General features: G+C 41.2%; 1 protein-coding gene across 1 annotated transcript in view; it reads left to right on the plus strand.

Moving 5' to 3' along the window:
• The window catches only part of ush2a (Usher syndrome 2A (autosomal recessive, mild)), a 744,800-nt gene that overhangs the window by 540,462 nt on the left and 185,688 nt on the right, over positions 1-18,650 (plus strand). Inside the window, exons 49-50 of the mRNA XM_067989549.1 lie at positions 6,505-6,707; positions 8,467-8,579. Of these exons, the coding sequence (XP_067845650.1) occupies positions 6,505-6,707; positions 8,467-8,579 (316 nt within the window). The remainder of the gene's footprint in view (positions 1-6,504; positions 6,708-8,466; positions 8,580-18,650) is intronic.

The raw sequence follows: 18,650 nt of genomic DNA on the forward strand, positions 1-18,650 counted from the left end.
CTTGCAAGGGACATCAAAACCAATACGAAGAACTTTTATAGTTATATTAGGAAAAAGAGGGTGGTCAGGAGCAGTATTGGCCCCTTAAAAACTGAAAGTGGGGATATTTTCATTGACAATGGGGAAATGGCGGACATGTTGAACAATTACTTTGCATCAGTATTTACAGTAGAAAAAGAGGATAGCATGCCGGAAATTCCAAGAAAACTAATATTGAATCGGGGACAGGGACTCAATAAAATTAACATTAGTAAAACAACAGTGATGAAGAAAATAATAGAAATAAAGAGTGACAAATCCCCAGGACCAGATGGTTTCCATCCCAGGGTTTTAAAGGAAGTAGGTGAGCACATTGCAGATGCCCTAACTATAATCTTTCAAAGTTCTCTAGATTCAGGAACCGTCCCTCTAGCTTGGAAAATTGCACATGTCACTCCGCTTTTTAAGAAAGGAGAGAGAGGGAAACCAGGGAATTATAGACCAGTTAGCCTAACATCTGTTGTGGGGAAAATGCTGGAGTCTATAATTAAGGATAGGGTGACTGAACACCTCGAAATTTTTCAGTTAATCAGAGAGAGCCAGCATGGATTTGTGAAAGGTAGGTCGTGCCTGACAAACCTGATTGAATTTTTTGAAGAGGTGACTAAAGTAGTGGACAGGGGAATGTCAATGGATGTTATTTATATGGACTTCCAGAAGGCATTTGATAAAGTCCCACATAAGAGACTGTTAGCTAAGATAGAAGCCCTTGGAATTGAGGGAAAAGTACAGACTTGGTTAGGAAGTTGGCTGAGCGAAAGGCGACAGAGAGTAGGGATAATGGGTAGGTACTCACATTGGCAGGATGTGACTAGTGGAGTCCCGCAGGGATCTGTCTTGGGGCCTCAATTATTCACAATATTTATTAACGACTTAGATGAAGGCACAGAAAGTCACATACCTAAGTTTGCCGATGACACAAAGATTGGTGGCATTGTAAACAGTGTAGATGAAAACATAAAATTACAAAGCGATATTGATAGATTAGGTGAACGGGCAAAACTGTGGCAAATGGAATTCAATGTAGGCAAATGTGAGGTCATCCACTTTGAACCAAAAAAGGATAGAACAGGGTACTGCCCAAACGGTAAAAAGTTAAAAACAGTGGATGTCCAAAAGGACTTAGGGGTTCAGGTACATAGATCATTGAAGTGTCATGAACAGGTGCAGAAAATAATCCATAAGGCTAATGGAATGCTGGTTTTTATATCTAGAGGACTAGAGTACAAGGGGGCAGAAGTTATGCTGCAGCTATACAAAACCCTGGTTACACTGCACCTGGAGTACTGTGAGCAGTTCTGGGCACCGCACCTTCGGAAGGACATATTGGTCCTTGGAGGGAGTGCAGCGTAGGTTTACTAGAATGAAACCCGGACTTCAAGGGTTAAGTTATGAGGAGAGATTACACAAATTGGGGTTGTATTCTCTAGAGTTTAGAAGGTTAAGGGGTGATTTGATCGAAGTTTATAAGATATTAAGGGGAACAGATAGGGTGGATAGAGAGAAACTATTTCCGTTGGTTAGGGATTCTAGGAGTAGGGGGCACAGTCTAAAAACTAGAGCCAGACCTTTCAGGAGTGAGATTAGAAAACATTTCTACACACAAAGGGTTGTAGAAGTTTGGAACTCTCTTCCGCAAACGGCAGTTGATGCTAGCTCAATTGCTAATTTTAAATGTGAGACAGATAGCTTTTTGGCAACCAAAGGTATTAAGGGATATGGACCAAAGGCAGGTATATGGAGTTAGATCACAGATCAGCCATGATCTTATCAAATGGCGGAGCGGGCTCGAGGGGCTAAATGGCCTACTCCTGTTCCCATGTTCCTATGCCCCCATGTCCACCCATGTCCCCGTGCCCATGCATGCCCCCGTGACCATGCATGCCCCCATGACCATGCATGCCCCCGTGCCCATTCATGACCCCATGCCCATCCACACCCCCATGCCACCCCCCATCCATACAAACAAAGACTTACCTGCAGACTTACCTGAAGAGGTCTTCTCCCTGGCTGGTTTTCCGTCCGTCTGAGACCGGCCTGTCAATCAGGCCGGTCAGTCGGACAGGAAACTGACAAAAAAAATAAAAGACATCCTTACGTTAAAATCATAAGGATGTCCGGGAAACCCATACTAATGGGTTTCCCAACCTCAATTTGACCCCCCCCCCCGCCCCAGCCCCTTCCCGGCTCATTTTTAGAATTGAGCCCACCATGTTTCCGCTTGACAGAGACGAGCTGCAGGAGTGAGCACGAGGGTTTGCTCGCATTACAAGCTTCCCCATGGTGCAGGGAACCCTGCAATAAGCCATCGACCGCACGCTTATTGCCATGTGTGCTCCACATTTGAACTCGGCTATATTCATGAACAGAAAGGGATTCCACACTCTCAATGTGCAGCTGGTGCGCGATCACAAGCAGTGCATCATGCAGGTCAATGCCTGCTATCCTGGCAGCAATCATGATTCCTTCATTCTGACGCAGTCCAACGTGCCACCTATATTTCAACCAGCGCGACAAATCAAGGGCTGGCTACTGGACAACAAGGGTTGTCCCCTCATGAAGTGGCTCATGACTCCGTTCCGGAACACAGGCACACGTTCACAGCAGGCCTACAACGAGAGCCATGCTGCCACATGGAACATCATAGAGCACACCATAGACGTCCACAAGCAATGCTTCTGCTGCCTGGACTACTCTGGAGGAGCCTTGCAGTACTCAGCTGAGCAGATATCAAGATTTGCCATTGAATGCTGCATGCTGCATAACCTTGCCATTATGAGGGGACAGCCCTTGCCACCGCCTATCCGACAAGAACCTGAGCAAGAGGTAGAGGAAAAGGAGGATGAGAAAGAGGAGGAGGAGGAGGAAGTGTAGGAAGAGGCGGAAGCAACAAGTTAGACAGGTCCTGTCAGCCAGGGCTCTGTGTGATCAGATGATTAATGAGCGATACCCGTAACCTCAATGACACCCTCCAGCAAGCTGGCACCTGAGGTATCCATTCCCCCTGCCCCGGCTCCTGAGCACTTGTGCCCGGTTTCTCACCATGTGCAGATCTCGCCTCTCTCCTAGCCTCTAAACTACACGTAGTGTCAGTCTCTGAGCTGGTGGCTGAGAGTGTAAGATCGAGTGAAGGTGTGTCTGTATTATCACTGTCATCTTCCTCTGCCTCCTCTGACTGTGCCGGTTCCAGTTCTTGGGTATCTGAAATGACACAGGGACACAGATTGAGTTGTGGTGCGGGGAGAGGAGAAAGTAAGACATGCGTGCGATGATGGGGATGCAGGAAGCGAAAAGGAGGATTAGGTATGCAGAGAGCCTCATCGTCGATACCTCCAGCACTGCTAGTGGCCATGGCCACAGCGACGGCCCGTCCAATGATAGGCAGCACTGTTTCCTCCATGGTGTGAGGACGTGTAGGCGTGCCTGTCCTCCCCCCACTTCTTTCCTGCTGCCTCCTGTTATGCGCCACTTTCTCCTGCAAGAAAGAGGGAAGTGTGTCAGTGAGTGTGCTGCAAGATGTTTGGGTGATGTGGCTGTCATGGTTGAAAAGCACCAGTGTGTGTGACCTGTGAGTTGTGGGTGTGTAGCTTGAAAGAGTGGTAATGTGTGAGAGTGAGAGGAAGCATCTGATTTGAAGAGTTGCGTACTGATGGAAAGAGTTTGTTGGTAGGTGGGCGACGGGAGTGTAGTGCGTGGAGCAGTGGATGAGGCTAGTGGTGCAGTTGGTAGGATTTGCCACCTGACAGTTGAACTTACTCACTGTGACCACTCGTGTCAAATCTATGAACTTCTTCCTGCACTTCATCCGTGTGCGTGGTGCGATGCTCCTAGCAATGACTTTGTGTGCGACTTCCTCTCATTGCCTCAGCATGTGTCTGGAATGTCTCCTGCCCCCCTGCGGATATAGGATGGCCCTCCGTGCCGCCAGCTCTTCCACCAAGGCCTCTAGTGCACCGTCCGAGAACCTTGGTGCACAGTCTCGCTGGCGCAGACACTCCTCACTATCCTGCAGCACAGTTTGTTGCCAAACAAATTCCAGCTCTTCCTGCAGCCACAGTGCACCTCCCCTTTAAGAGGTGCAGGCTGCCATTAAGTAGTGCTAGCCACTCCCAATTTCAGGGCCCCCTGCTGGTGCATGCAGCCAATCAACAGCGCGGGTAGCGCTGGCTGCACGCAGCAATCATTTAAATGATCAGGCAGCATCGCGATCCCAGCATCCATTTTCGGGGGTTAACTAACCCTTGTATGATTCAAAACTATCCACAAATGCACAGAATGAACTGCCACTTTGTACTGAAATAACAGGGCTGATTTTAACTCTCGGCGTTGGCAGAAAATGGGCAGTAGTGGATCAGCCGCCAGTAATACACCCTGCCCAGTAATCCTTTCTTTTAATCTTTTCACATATATTATATATAAAGAAATTCCCAGTGCTATTCATGAGCTCACCAAATTAACAGCAGGAATGTGTGACTACATTTTTTTGGTGTTGCTGCAAGAAAGAAATGAAGAATAACATTCTCTTCTGCTTCCCCCACTCCTTTATCAGCAATGCAGGATTTACATGTAAAATCGCTAGGAAAAATGGGGTTACACAAAAATCCATATTTATATGGTGGTGAGCATTATTAGTAGAATTCTGTTACATCTTCAGGTTCATACATGGCTCAGCCAAGCAGCACCAGTAAGAACATCAGGCTGCTGGGAATGCATCCACGCTTTTCATGAAGATGTACTAAATATCACAACATGAGGAGTCTTTTTGTTGACTGTCCAATGAACCAATATGGCATTTTTATTGTTTCCAACAGTTTTCTAGAATGTTTGCCCCAATTAGAGGTCCCTTTAAACACAGGCTGAGGTGTGGCTATTCCTCCCTGACGCTTCAGCTTTGAAGTGGTTGGCACTGGTGGCTGTACACTGGCGGTGAAGCATACTGGACGGATATATAAATAAAGATTTATATATTCATCAGATAATGCACAATTCTATGCTTAGCTGCTCTATAGATTGTAGCTGTGGTAATGTGGGCGCAGAACAGCCAACACTAGCAGAAATCTGCCTATAATTACCAACACAGCGCAATGGGAAAATTTTCCTTAAAATGCTCGCTGCCTGAGGTATATGTTAATGCCTGATCCGCCATGAGAACAAAAATATCTGTTTTAGCTGAAAAATAAATCTGATTAAAGGATTTCAAAATAAAATTACTGAAATCTGATAGCAATTCAGTGCCTAAAATATGTGAAATGTACCTGATTTATTTGATAAACATTTTTCTCAAAGTAATTTGTCTTCTTAGGATTGAATCATAGAATGATTACAGCACAGAAGGAGGCCATTCAGCCCATCGAGCCCATGCCGGTTCTTTGTAAGAGCAATCCAGTTTGACCCAATCCCCCGCTCTTTCCCCGTAGCCCCTGCAAATGTTTTCCCGTCAAGTATTTATCCAATTCCTTTTTGACAGCCACGATTGAATCTGCTTCCAACGCCCTTTCAAGCAGCACATTCCAGATCATAACTACTCACTGCGCAGCGTAAAAAAGTTTTTCCTCACGTTGCCTTTGGTTGTTTTGCCAATCACCTAAAACCTGTGTCCTGTTTCTCGACCATTCTGCCAATGGGAACAGTTTCTCTTTATTTACTTTTTCTAAACCCTTCATGATTTTGAACAGTTCTATCAAATGTCCTCTCAACCTTCTCTGCTGTAAGGAGAACAACCCCAGCTTCTCCAGTCTATCCAGGTAACTGAAGTCCCTCATCCCTGGAATCATTCTAGTAAATCTTTTCTGCACCCTCTCTAAAGCCTTCACCTCCTTTGTAAAGTGCGGTGCCCAGGATTGGACACAATACTCCAGTTGTGGCCAAACCAGTGTTTTATAAAGATTCAACATAACTTCCTTGCTTTTGTACTCTATGCTTCTATTTATAAAGCCCAGGATATGTTTTTTTAACCACTTTCTCAACCTATCCTGCCACCTTCAAAGATTTGTGCACATATATCGCAGGTCTCTCTGTTCCTGCACCTCCCTTTAGAATTGTACCATTTTGTTTATATTTCCTCTCTTTGTTCTTCCTGCCAAAATGTATCACTTCGCACTGCTCTGCATTAAATTCATCTGCCATGTGTCCGCCCATTCCACCAGCCTGTCTATGTCCTTTGAAGTCTATTACTATCCTCACTGTTTACTACAGTTCCGAGTTTTGTGTCATCTGCAAATTTTGAAATTGTGCCCTGTACACCCAAGTCCAAGTCATTACTATATTGACTTCATTATTTTAGGCTACTGGTTTGCCTTTTCTGTCTCTGACTTGAACCTTCTTTTGTTGGATTCATATATATTTCAGTAAAATAACCAGATTTGCATTGAACCATTTTTAAGTTTAAATGCTCATGCATGTTTCATTAACCAACTAGTTTCTGTGACAGCTGGAATTTAGACTGTTTCTCCTCTCCATTTATAGAGCCTGAGGGCATGCTACCTCCAGAGGTCAATGTGATCAATAGTACAGCTGTTCGTGTCATCTGGACATCACCATCAAAACCAAATGGTCTTGTCACCGAATATTCTATTTATGTGAATACAAAACAGCATAAGACTGGCATGAATTTACCTGGGTCTTTTGTGTTGACAGATCTGCTTCCATTCACTATATATGACATACAGGTTAGGATTAGTGTTCTTTTTATATTAAATAGCATGCATATTAGCTATCATGTAATTTTGTGCATTCTAGCTATTTTCTCTGTGCATATTGGTGTTTTCCAGTCCTTTCATTTCATCATATTATAGACCAGTTATACCATGCATTTCACATTGATACAAAGCATTTGGTTCAGTTTGCACTGTGTAGTGCAATTCTGGTGTGAAGTCACCAGAATCAAATTTGGACAGGCAAAGTGAGACCACCACAAGGAAGTAGTCTCACTCCAGTTTGACTCTCTATCAGATGCAGTATAAGTGCAACTGATGTGAAGCAATATTTAAAAAGTCAAAAGGTGGTCCAATAGATTGCCTGGAAACTTTTAAACTTTACTCTTAATCTGTTTGTCAGAAGGTCCTATTGTGTTTTATTTTCCTTGAACGGAAAACAAAGTGAAACCAGCAGGATAACCACAACTTCTCACTCGATAATCAAGTACTACTTTCAAACTGCATGACTGTAAGCATCTACCCCCCCCGCCCCCCCCCCCTGAGTAGTATAGCTAGGTTTTAATTTCTCAGTACTTATTTTGGCCGTTTTTTTGTTATACTATTTTTGGAATGTTTTATGTCTTTTTACAGAAGTGTAAAAAATCAAAGTAAATAGTTTAACTTTACTCAGTTTACCAAACTGGCTGTGTTCAGTCCAAACACATGAATCAGCAGCCATTAATTCTGATACAAATAACGATTCCTAGCAGAAGTGTTTTCTTACAATTGCTCTGAAGAAATGCAGAATTATTATCCAGCATTATTACAATTAAAATGACAAATACAAAATAACCAAATTTAAAGAATGCATATTAGGTGTGTTTTAATGTTAACAAATAAATACTGATTTCAAAATTTTATCAGTTTATCTAGAAAATAAAAAAAGATATAATGTTGCCGTTAGAGATAGAAGTGTTTAGCTATCAGCTTGGCTCAGTTGGCAGCACTCTTATTTCTGAGGGAGAAGTTTGTGAGCGTATAATTCTGGCTGACACGTCAGTGTAGTACTGAGGGAGTGCTGTATAGCCAGAGTGCTGTCTTTCAACCTGCCTGTTCAAGTGGATATAATGATACTATTCAAAGAAGAACATAAGAGTACTGGGTACCCATGCTTAATTTAGAACCCCAGCCTATCAACACTTACTTACCCTTACTGTTTTGCTACAGTACCCTTTGGCACATTACGTGCCTTTGAATATGTCCCAGCTTAAGGGAAAAACAGAATCTATACTGCACTGCAAAATTCCACCTCCTGTCAGCCAATCATGGACTAGCATTTGAGGCATCAGCAGAGCTGTCTGCAGACCAAGTGGCCCCAGCTTTCTGAGTGAAATTGAAGGTGTTGCAGTGGGAGGCAGTGGACAATCCCACAATGAATAATAGCAAAGAACATCTACAAATCACCAAAAGGATATAAAGCTCTGATGATTATTATGAATGACTGCTATTTGTTGCATACTATTTTATATTTTCCAGTCATTTTTTCTTGGAACGGCAGTTTTTCATGTTTAACCATGAAGCCTCCATGACTCAAAGAAAGTAGAAAGAATAAGACATTATGAATTTCCTTGGATATATATCAACTATAAGAATGTATAATTCACACATTTTTAGTTTGCTTCTGAAAGTGAGAATAATATGCATGCCTGTTGAGTTTGATTTAATGCAATAAGGATTTAAATTTTATTCTGGAACTTTTGAAAAAGTAATATCAATTTTTCTACATAATAAGGTTGAAGTCTGCACAGTTTACGCCTGTGTTAAAAGCAACAGGACCCAAGTCACTACTGTTGAGGATAAACCTGATGATATAGCTGCACCGCAGATACATGTTATCAATTCAAGGTAAGTAAAATCTCTTACATTCTAAAAATAATGGATTTAGTAATAATTTGGATTTTAATTGCAGACATCATTTTTACAGAAAATACATGCTGAATCCTCAGTGTTATTTGCTGCCGTTTCCAAATTTTGGGGCACGATGTCTGGAACAAGAGATTGTATAAAATTGGGGAGGGACTAACAAAAAACCATTATGTCCTAATAGTCTTTATATGTGTTTTAAAGTCAAAAGTTGCAACATTTTTTAGGAAACACCTGTTTCTACAGAATTTCACAATGTAAACTCAATTGTGCATTGTTTTAACCAATCAAATTAGTAGCAATAGAAATGTCAACTTCCACACAAGGTAGGAGCAGCAATAACTACTGTTGTAGAAACAGTGCTTCTGCATTTGATAAAGATAAATATGAGAAAATAAGGACATAAGAACATCAGAAATAGGAGCAGCAGTAGGTCATATGGCCCCTCGAGTCTGCTCTGACATTCAATAAGATCATGACTGATCTTCTACCTCAACTCCACTTTCCTGCCCTATCCTCATATCCCTTGATTCCCTTAGAGTCTAAATATCTATCGATCTCAGTCTTGAATATACTCAACAGCTGAGCAGCCTTAGTCCTCTGGGTAGAGAATGCCAAAGATTCACAACCCTCTGAGTGAAGAAATTTTTCCTCATCTCAGTCCTAAATGGCCGACCCCTTATCTTGAGGCCATGACCTCAAGTTCTAGACTCGCCAGCCAAGGGAAAAAGCCTCTCAGTCTCTACCCTGTCAAGCCTGCTAAGAATTTTATATGTTTCAATGAGATCACCTCTCATTCTTCTAAGCTCCAGAGAATATAGGCCCATTCAACTCAATCTCTCCTCATAGGACAACCCTCTCATCCAGAAATCAATCTAGTAAACTTTCATTGCACCCCCTCTAAGGCAAGTATATCCTTCTTTAGGTAAGGAGACCAAAACTGTACACAGTATTTCAGGTGTGGTCTCACCATAGCCCTATATAATTGCAGGAAGACCTCCTTACTCTTATACTCCAACCCCCTTGCAGTAAAGGCTAACATACAATTTGCCTTCCCGATTGCTTGCTGTAGCTGCATGTTAATTTTCTGTGATTCATGCACAAGGACACCCAAATCCCTCTGACTACCAACATTTCTTAATCTCTCGCCTTTTAAAAAATATTCTACTTTTCTATTCTTCCTACCAAAGTAGATAATTTCACATTTCCCCACATTGTACTCCATCTGTCACCTTCTTGCCCACTCACTTAACCTGTCTCTATCCCTTTGCAGCCTCTTTGCATCCTCCTCACAGCTTACTTTCCCACCTAATTTTGTATCATCAGCAAACTTGGATACATTACACTCTGTCCCCTCATGTAAGTCATTGATACAGATTGTAAACAACTGAAGCCCAAGCACTGATCCTCGGAGCACCCTACTAGTTACACTCTGCCAAACCGAAAACGACCCGTTTATTCCTACTCTCTGTTTTCTGTCTGTTAACCAATCCTCAATCCACACTAATATATTAGCTCCAATCCCATGAGTGATTGAAAAAATAATGTCTAGTAAGGGTCTGAACAGAGTATTGGAAAGAACTTAAATTGCATAAACAGATTGATATTCTGCTTTTACTGATTTCTTGTTTCCAATTTTATGTTATTTTATCCCCTGTCAAGTCTTCCAAGCCGAGAACCATTCCCTTTCTTCCAGCCTTCTGCCAAAGCCCCATTTGATGCTATTAACTAGGATATACATAAGTTACTCACTCCAATGTTCCCTCCCTGTGGGTAGACAACTGACTTCTACGGTGACATATCTGTCTCCTCTCCCTCTCTGACAACACGCAGTTGATATTGGCGATTCACCATGTATTCACCACGCATATTTTCACTCTTATCATATTCAAAAGATCACAAAAGACAAAATGCAGATTAAGTTAGTAGCAAGGGTTTTCATTTGTCTCTATTAAACTTTAAATACACTCACTGTCTTTCCATTAAACCGTTACGGACATTAATCAATAAATACGGTTTCAGATTTTACCTCTTTCAAATTATTATACTATAGTGAAATCTGTACAGCAGAACATCTGGAGTTTGGTGGCACAATTTTAATACAATATACACTTTTTATACAAGAAAGACTAGATACTGAGCAACCTTTATTCATGACAATCTAACAGAGCTAGAACAGGCAACATGAACATCGAATACTTTTTTTGTTCCTTCAGAACGAACCAAACCTTTTTTTAAAAAGTGTCCTTTTTAGCTGCAATTCAAAAATAACCAAAATTATACTGTACTACTTAACAAGTCAAAAAATTTGACACTTAAAAAAAGTTAGCTGCGTTATTTATGAGCTCATGCAATGGCTGTGAGCGCTGTTTACTGTCATCTCGTTACCATTTAAAGGGCTGTAGCATCGACCGTTTTGTTTAAGTCATGTCAAGTTCCCCACAATGAAACGTGTCACTGGATAGGTTAGTTCTGACCTTTATAAAATTTATCTAAACTTGACAGGTAGATCGTTGGAAATGGACACCCACTTTGCATTTTGACCCACTTTCTTCTCATTGGGCTACTAATACGGCGATCACCTCCCGACCCTTACACTCTGTTTGCTGCTGATCTTTTTACAAGCAATTATTATTAAACTACAAACGGAGTGTAAGGGTCAGCAAGAGATCTTTTATATTAGTAGCCCAATATGGTGAGGAGGAATTGGGTAAGAATTGTTCCCCATTATGAAAGGGTATAAGGTCTCTGATTCAAAAATACTTTTCTAGTCATAGCTAACCCTGTGTGTCACCGAACTACTAACAATCACAACCGTTCTAATAAGCGTAAATTCAAAGAAGGCCTGTGCACCTAAAAATTTGGGTGCAAATTTACACTCGTCCTGAACCTGCGTTCAGGAAATCTGCTTTGAATGCTCATTCAGAAGGGGGCGGGGCTTTGCTGATGAGCAGAGGAAGGTCTAGGCAATGGTTCGAAGAACTGGCCAAGGAAATTTGGGCACATCTTAAGAACAGGCATAAGTCACTTACACCCAAATTTCCTTGATCTTTTCCACCGGAAGTTGGCATTGCCATTTTTTGGGTGCAAATTGACAAGAAATTCCAGGCCAAGTTGGGGACTGTCATGGAATGTTACTTCATGGAAAGGATTTAGGAATGAGCTATGTTTAAGTGTGTTTTAAAACAAAGCAAATTTGCACATGTTTAAAAACAGCCACAGGCTGCCGGCATTGAAGATTAGTTTTAAAGCAAGATGAGCCAATTTGCGTAATGTTGCAGCTCACTGTCTGTTTCAATGTCAATTGTCTCATAGGAACATAGGAATTGCTGGACAAAAAAAGACAAAGGTCCACCTAGTTCACCTTCTACCATCCCGGTAGTTGCATGATACAATGATAATGGAGTTGTTGACTAATCATAGCAATGATAATTCAAGGACCATTAAGCAAGGATGGCCCCTATTCATTTTGAGTATAGCATAAGATGTTTTCGTTAAACCCAGATCCCAATGGGAGAGGTAGTCAGTTTTATTGAAAAGCTTACTGAATAAAGAAGAAGTCCTCCCACTTGCTGGGAGCACAGAGAGAAAAGGACAAAGAGTCACAGGGCAAGTAATTCAACCAGCTAGATCTATGAAGGAAGCCTTGTCTAGTGAGGAGAACTTCACCCTTCTCAATGCCAGAGTCGGTCAGAATCAGAAGACTGATCAGGTAAAGATATACAAGCCCACTAATAAGGATAGTGTGGTGTAGTTTGTGTTATTTTTCTTATTCTACAGACAGCAAGTGAATGTACAGAGAAATGGATGTAATCAAATCTCAGCTTGATTTATTCTCAAATTTATTTATTTTTTGATTTATTCTGAAATCAAGGTGAAATTTGATTACATCTATTATTCTGTACATTCACTAGTTGTCTGTATAATAAAGCAGATTAACAGTTTGTATTTGGCCTCGTCTCACTATAGTGTTTCAGTCCACCTTCGAAAAGATTGAAGAAGCGCATGTGAGGGTGCATGTAAAAGGCATGATATCAGTTCAGATCACAAGGGGGTCCTATTGTTACACCCTCAGGATATGCTATCATATAATTAGATATTGGGAAGTACAGACACGGCCCTGAACATAAGTCGCTTGGACTGCTTCCCGGATTGACTAGCACCATTGTACTCAAAAGAATATCTAAGCCAGACATGAAATTTGTAACAAGGACCTTGAACAAGTTACTGGCCCAGAATGGTACTTGATATGGGGGAACCCAAAGAACCGATGAAGAGTAGGAAAAACTAGTAAAGGAAAGGGAAAAAATTCTGGTTTTTCTTTTTTTTTAGCATTTCTTGATTGTCATTATTATCAGTTCCTGAAGCTTCCCAATAGAGCACTAAAGACTGATCGATTGCCCTGACATGTCTGGCCATGGCCTACATGTGCCCTGAGTAGTTCATTTATTTGCCATGGTAGATTTGTTAGAGTGGAATTTAATCAATAGATAATTCATTAATTCTGGTCTTTGGGTACAGGGACTGAGTATAAAACTCATATCATGGCTACAGTTTCGACTGAAATATGACACACGCTTTAGCTGATTAGTTTAGCTAGTCTTGCAGTGAATATGAAATTATCTAATTTTTACTAATGAATCAGTGGGAAATTGATACAACTTTAAAAAAGTAAATGTAATTAAACAGTATTTTGATAGTTGAACTGTTATTGCTGGTGAAAATTGATTCATTAAAAATATCTAAATTAAAAAAGATGAGATGGATCATCATAGAGTAATCAAAGCAAGATCTTTTTTGTGGAGATCGTTTTTATATTGGGTGATGTTATTATTCCAGTCACAGTTTATTTGACAGAATGATGTGCTTCAGTAAAATTGGGTTCTGTATGCATTTGGTGTAGGTCATCATTATCCCTCTTTCCCCACTCCAAAATGGTACTGATAACCTTGTGTCCATTTTGACTGTGAGTCACATTTCTATAGTGGATATTTTGGCTTGGATTTTCACTGGGCAATAATGTTAGTGCTGTATTCTGCATTGTTTTAACTAGTTTCCACCAAGTAACTTTGCAATGTGCACTCATGCTGCACACTCACAATTTTACTGTTTAAAACAGAAGCAGTGATAAATGGAAAAAAATAACCCTTTTTTATTTTGATTAATTTTTTTTTCATGTTACAACCATCTGGAATCATATCCTTAGGGACAAAACTCAAATTATGATTTTTCATAGCAATTCAAAATAATGTAAAAATATATAACCAAAGGTTTTGCACCTGGTGTGTGTCTGACATGTTCACTGGATATAGGAAAGTGTCTATAAAGATACTCATTCCACCTTCCAATGCCTCCAGCAACTTTTCTTGCTTGGCCACTTCTCTCTCAGGGAGTTACTTTCTGCTCTGTTGCTAGGGCTTAAATCCTTGAGCTGGGCTTTTTCTCCAGCTGCTACGTCAGTGCTTTTTAGTGTCCTGATATATCCCTCCCTTGCATGCATTATTTCTGAGGCCTCCATACATGTATTATCATGGCGGCATGAACTGATTCCTGGCACAATCATGCTCTCTCCTTCCTTGATCAAATGTGTCAACTGTAAAGAAGCAGCAACAATCCAGTGCAACATATGTGTCCATTTCCAGCCAATCATTAATTCGCCCCAAAAGTGCTCCAACCCCTCCCACCCCGTACTTATAGATCTCAGCCCCCTGAATGGTCACACATCCTAGTTCCTGAGTACTCCCAGAACCCAGATACACTGAGTGTTTCCAGACCACCTGAGTGCTACAAGATCCCAGACCCCTTACCCGAGTACTCTCAAAGAGGCCCGGGAACTCACAAACCTTAGCCCTCTGAAGACTCTCTGACAACGGCCCAACCTCTCCAAGAGCAACCAAGTTCTCCCAGACTGATGAGTGCAACTAAACCTCAGAAACCCCCCCCCCACCCCCCCCCCCCCTCACCACCACCACCAAATACTCACAGACTCCACAGTCCAGCTACCCTTCCACTTATCAAGTTGTCCCAGGCACTATTTTTCCATTCCTCCCAGAATGTTCCCAGGGCTCAGCTCAAGTGCTCAGATGTCCCACAACCCATCATTTATGAGTACTCCTGGATCCAACACTCCACAAGTACTCCCCATCAACAAACCCCCTCTGCCCCCTGCTCCCTACATGCCAACCCTGGGTCCACATCCACTATTTCCTCCCTGTCAGACAGAGTCCCAAAGCCCTAATTTCTCTCTCACTCATGCATGTTCAGCAACTCCTGGACATCTTCACCCACCTTATCTTGATACCCAGATCAGTACATGTAGCTACCATCTTACTGCCTACCCTAGATTCAAAAGAGGCAAGATACAGAAATTGGATGTATCAATAAAGAACATGTTTCAGAGCCATATAGAAAAATGGAGATTTACAGAAATGAGAGAAGACACATGAAATAATAGACTCGCACAAAAGCTGAGAGAATAAGTATGAAAAAGAACCTAAGACAAATAAAGGGATAGATATTATAATGTAAAAAGTGTGAGAGCGAAAAACAGATTTTAAAAATTGAATGCAAGCAGAAAGCAACAAAAAAAGAACAAGCAAGACAGCCGCAGAAGGAAAGAGACAATTTTGTTTTTACTTTTTTCTCTCACAAGTGATCAATCTAAAATTTTACCTCTTGATCACACCTCACTCTTAGGAGAGATGCTTCTTTAAGCTGGCAGGTCTTAATACATCTGATGATCACCAGCGGATATTTGAACATTAAAATAATAGACGTAATACGTAACAGCAAAATAGTTGTAGTGGGGCAGTAGTTATTTTTGATGCGTAGAAAAGCCACATGGAACAAAATCTTGTTTTTTATATGTTCTCTTCATTTGTAGTGTGTTTCAACAAGAGGATTTTTCACATGTACAATCAGCATTCTGATAAAGTAATAAACTTTTAGAATTAGGAGTATTCTTTCTTAAATTACTAATTAAATTATAAATGTTTTTATTATGTTTTTATGTGAGTTGGAAGAATTGGAGATGTTCACAGTGGGATGTGTTTTGTAATTGTTGCTCATCTGGATCTACTTGTCAGACATTCCCATTCATGCTCCTGGGATAAATAGACATTACGACAGAACTTCATTATAACCATGCAACTTGGTCTGCCCCTTTATGACCATAATGTGAAATTACTGCAAATAAGTCGGTTAGAGGCTGATTCTTTTAGACACATCCTGAGATCAATTACAGGATGATTAATTTCCACCATAATGGCAGCAGCAAGAAATGATATATTTCTTTTTTATAGTTTTTTTTTCTGAAGATTGCTTTTCATCTGTAACAAAGGGTGACACTTTGAGGTACGATGACTGAAGTGTGACTTTTGAAATGTGGCATGTTCAAAATATTTCTATATATACTCCTCAATTTCCCCTATCATCGTGCACGGGGAGTCAAGACCAGGTGTAGTGTTCAGGTGAAGTGGGGTTACAAGGGGGAGATAATTGAACTGGAACACACAGATATAAAGCAGTCTCTATTTTAAATGCATATATTCTGTTCTTATATTTTAATATAATACTTTGATTTTTTTATTATTGTTTATAGTTAAATAGCAAAACTTAAGCATTTAGGAAAACAGAGAAGTAGAATTGATTGAAGCATAGTAATTTCAATGTATGCTGTACAAGATGAGGAGCTGGGAGTTGCAAATTTGAGGTGCTGTCGTGCTTCCACTGTTGAGAGGATGTAATAACAGCATGACAAGTTTACATAGGCAGTCTCCATTATAAATGTGAACATACAAATTTAAAATGGAGAATAGGGACACAAAAGTGTGCCAAAATGTGACAACAGGGCGTAAGATTTTGTAGACAGACATAAGATTTTTACTTTATTCTAGATATTCCTTTACGTATATACTGAATTCTAAAACCCATGATATATAGCAAGATGGTAGGCAGTATGTATAAGGTTGAAGGTAGGTACATGGTATTTAGCTGCACTGAGTCAGATAATGGGTTTTTAGCAGCACTTAGGAGCATCCTTACCTGGTAACATTCAAGAGTGGTCCTGACATATTGCAGCACTTGAGGAGAGGGATCCTGTGGCTTAGCAGCAAGGGGATTCTGAGATTTGGAAGTACTAAAGCGAGTGGTCCTGGAATTTGGCAGCACTGCATGGAGGGGTGTTAAATTGTTGCAGCATGGGAAGGTTCTGGGGTTTAGTAGCACAGAAGAGGGTCCTTGGGTTTGACAGTATTCTAATGGGGGCCTGCAGTTTAGCAGCAAGTGTGGAGGATATCCTGGAGCTTGGTAGTATTGGATGGAGGTCATGTGTTTTGGTAGAATCAGAGGTGGACTGTGGTGTGTGTCAGCATTGATGGGGAGGAGTCATACCATTGGTTAGTCATAAAATTGTCCTTCACTTCCAGGAATAACCATGGAGTAATGGATGGTTTTGATTGAGAACAGTGAAGCATGGTAATGCTTGACATTGTCTTTCTCTCTTATAGACACACACATGTGCACGCACAAACATACACACATACCAGCCTCTCTGACATAATAAGTAAGTACTAGAAATTAGTTACCTCAAAATAGCTTTGAAAATTAACCACCAACTTATTTTCAAATCATTCAGCAGAACAAATGCTGTTTAAATCCAGTTACATTACAATGAAGGACATGATTCCAGTTCCACTGAGAGAATCATAGATGCTGGGAAATTCTGCACACACTCAGTCTGTGGCATCCTGAGAGTTTCAAGCACAGGTGTAGTTGATAAGTTGAGGGACAGCAGTAGGGAGAGAGGAAAGCAAAGCAGAGGAATAAGGAAATAGTGTGGGAGGCGAAGGGTGAAGAAGAAGGGTTAAGGAAGAAGGAAATGGTGAGGAGTAACAGTGAGGTGAAGGAGAAAAGAAAAAAGGGAAAGGATGAAGGGAGGGAGAGAAGAAAGGACAAATGGAAAAAGGTGAAGGGACAAAGAAGGGTGAGGAAAGACACAGGAAAAAGGGATGGAAACAAGATGAGAAGAGGAGAGCAAGAAATGAAAGGTGAACAGAATGCAAGAGGTAAAGGTGTATGGGGGTCCTATTGGTAAGACGTAAGTTCGGGAATGAACAGCGGAAGCAATAACACACAGTATGGTAGAGTGACAGATGAGGGGGTAAAGTTGGGACAGCCCTTCAGTAGGTAAATGCTGGGCCTGACTTGGAAGGAGAGGTGGCTGCTATAAGGTCCACTTTTCGTTGGGGTAACTCAAATACTTTACTGCCGCTTCTTAAAGCCTACCACAAGGCAGACCTGGGAAGCAGGGGTAAGACTGGGGCAGATGGGAGGGAAGTCCATAAGAGATCCAGGCCCTGCCACCCACCACCACTTTCATCTGGTGGATGGGGAAGGAGCAGTTGCGGTTCTGGTGGAGCAAAATCCAGTTCAAGGCATTGAGGCAGTGAGAGGTTCTCACCGCCCACATTTTCCATCATTTTCCGTCGTGATTCCACCTGATTTTGGGTGCAATTGTAGAGAATTCCTCCCAAAGTATCCAATGACTTATTATGAGCATTACATTCAGTTTTGGGCTCTGTGCCTCAGGAAGGATGTATTGGCCTTGGAGGGGGTGCACAGCAGAATAATATCCTGGCTAAAAATGTTAAATTATGAGGACAGGTTGAATAAATTTAGCTTGTACTTCCTTGAGTATAGAAGATTAAGAGGTGATCAGATTGAGGTATTTAAAATGTTGAAAAGATTTGACAGAATAGATACGGAGAAACTATTTTCTCTGGCAGGGGAATCAAGGACGAGATGACATAATCTTAAAATTAGAGCTAGGTCATTCAGAAGCAATATCAGGATGCACTATTTCACACTAAGGGTAATAGAAATCTGGAACTCACTCCCCCAAAAGGACGTGCATGTTAAGACAGTTGGAGCTTTCAAGACTGAGATAGATAGATTTTCGCTAGGTAAGGGTATCAAGGGATATGGAGCAAAGATGGATAAATGGAGCTGTGGCACATATGGCTGCTTGTGATGCCAGAGAGTCAGTCATAGAGA

Source organism: Heptranchias perlo, chromosome 8 (assembly GCF_035084215.1).
Source record: "Heptranchias perlo isolate sHepPer1 chromosome 8, sHepPer1.hap1, whole genome shotgun sequence".
Classification (NCBI taxonomy): domain Eukaryota; kingdom Metazoa; phylum Chordata; class Chondrichthyes; order Hexanchiformes; family Hexanchidae; genus Heptranchias; species Heptranchias perlo.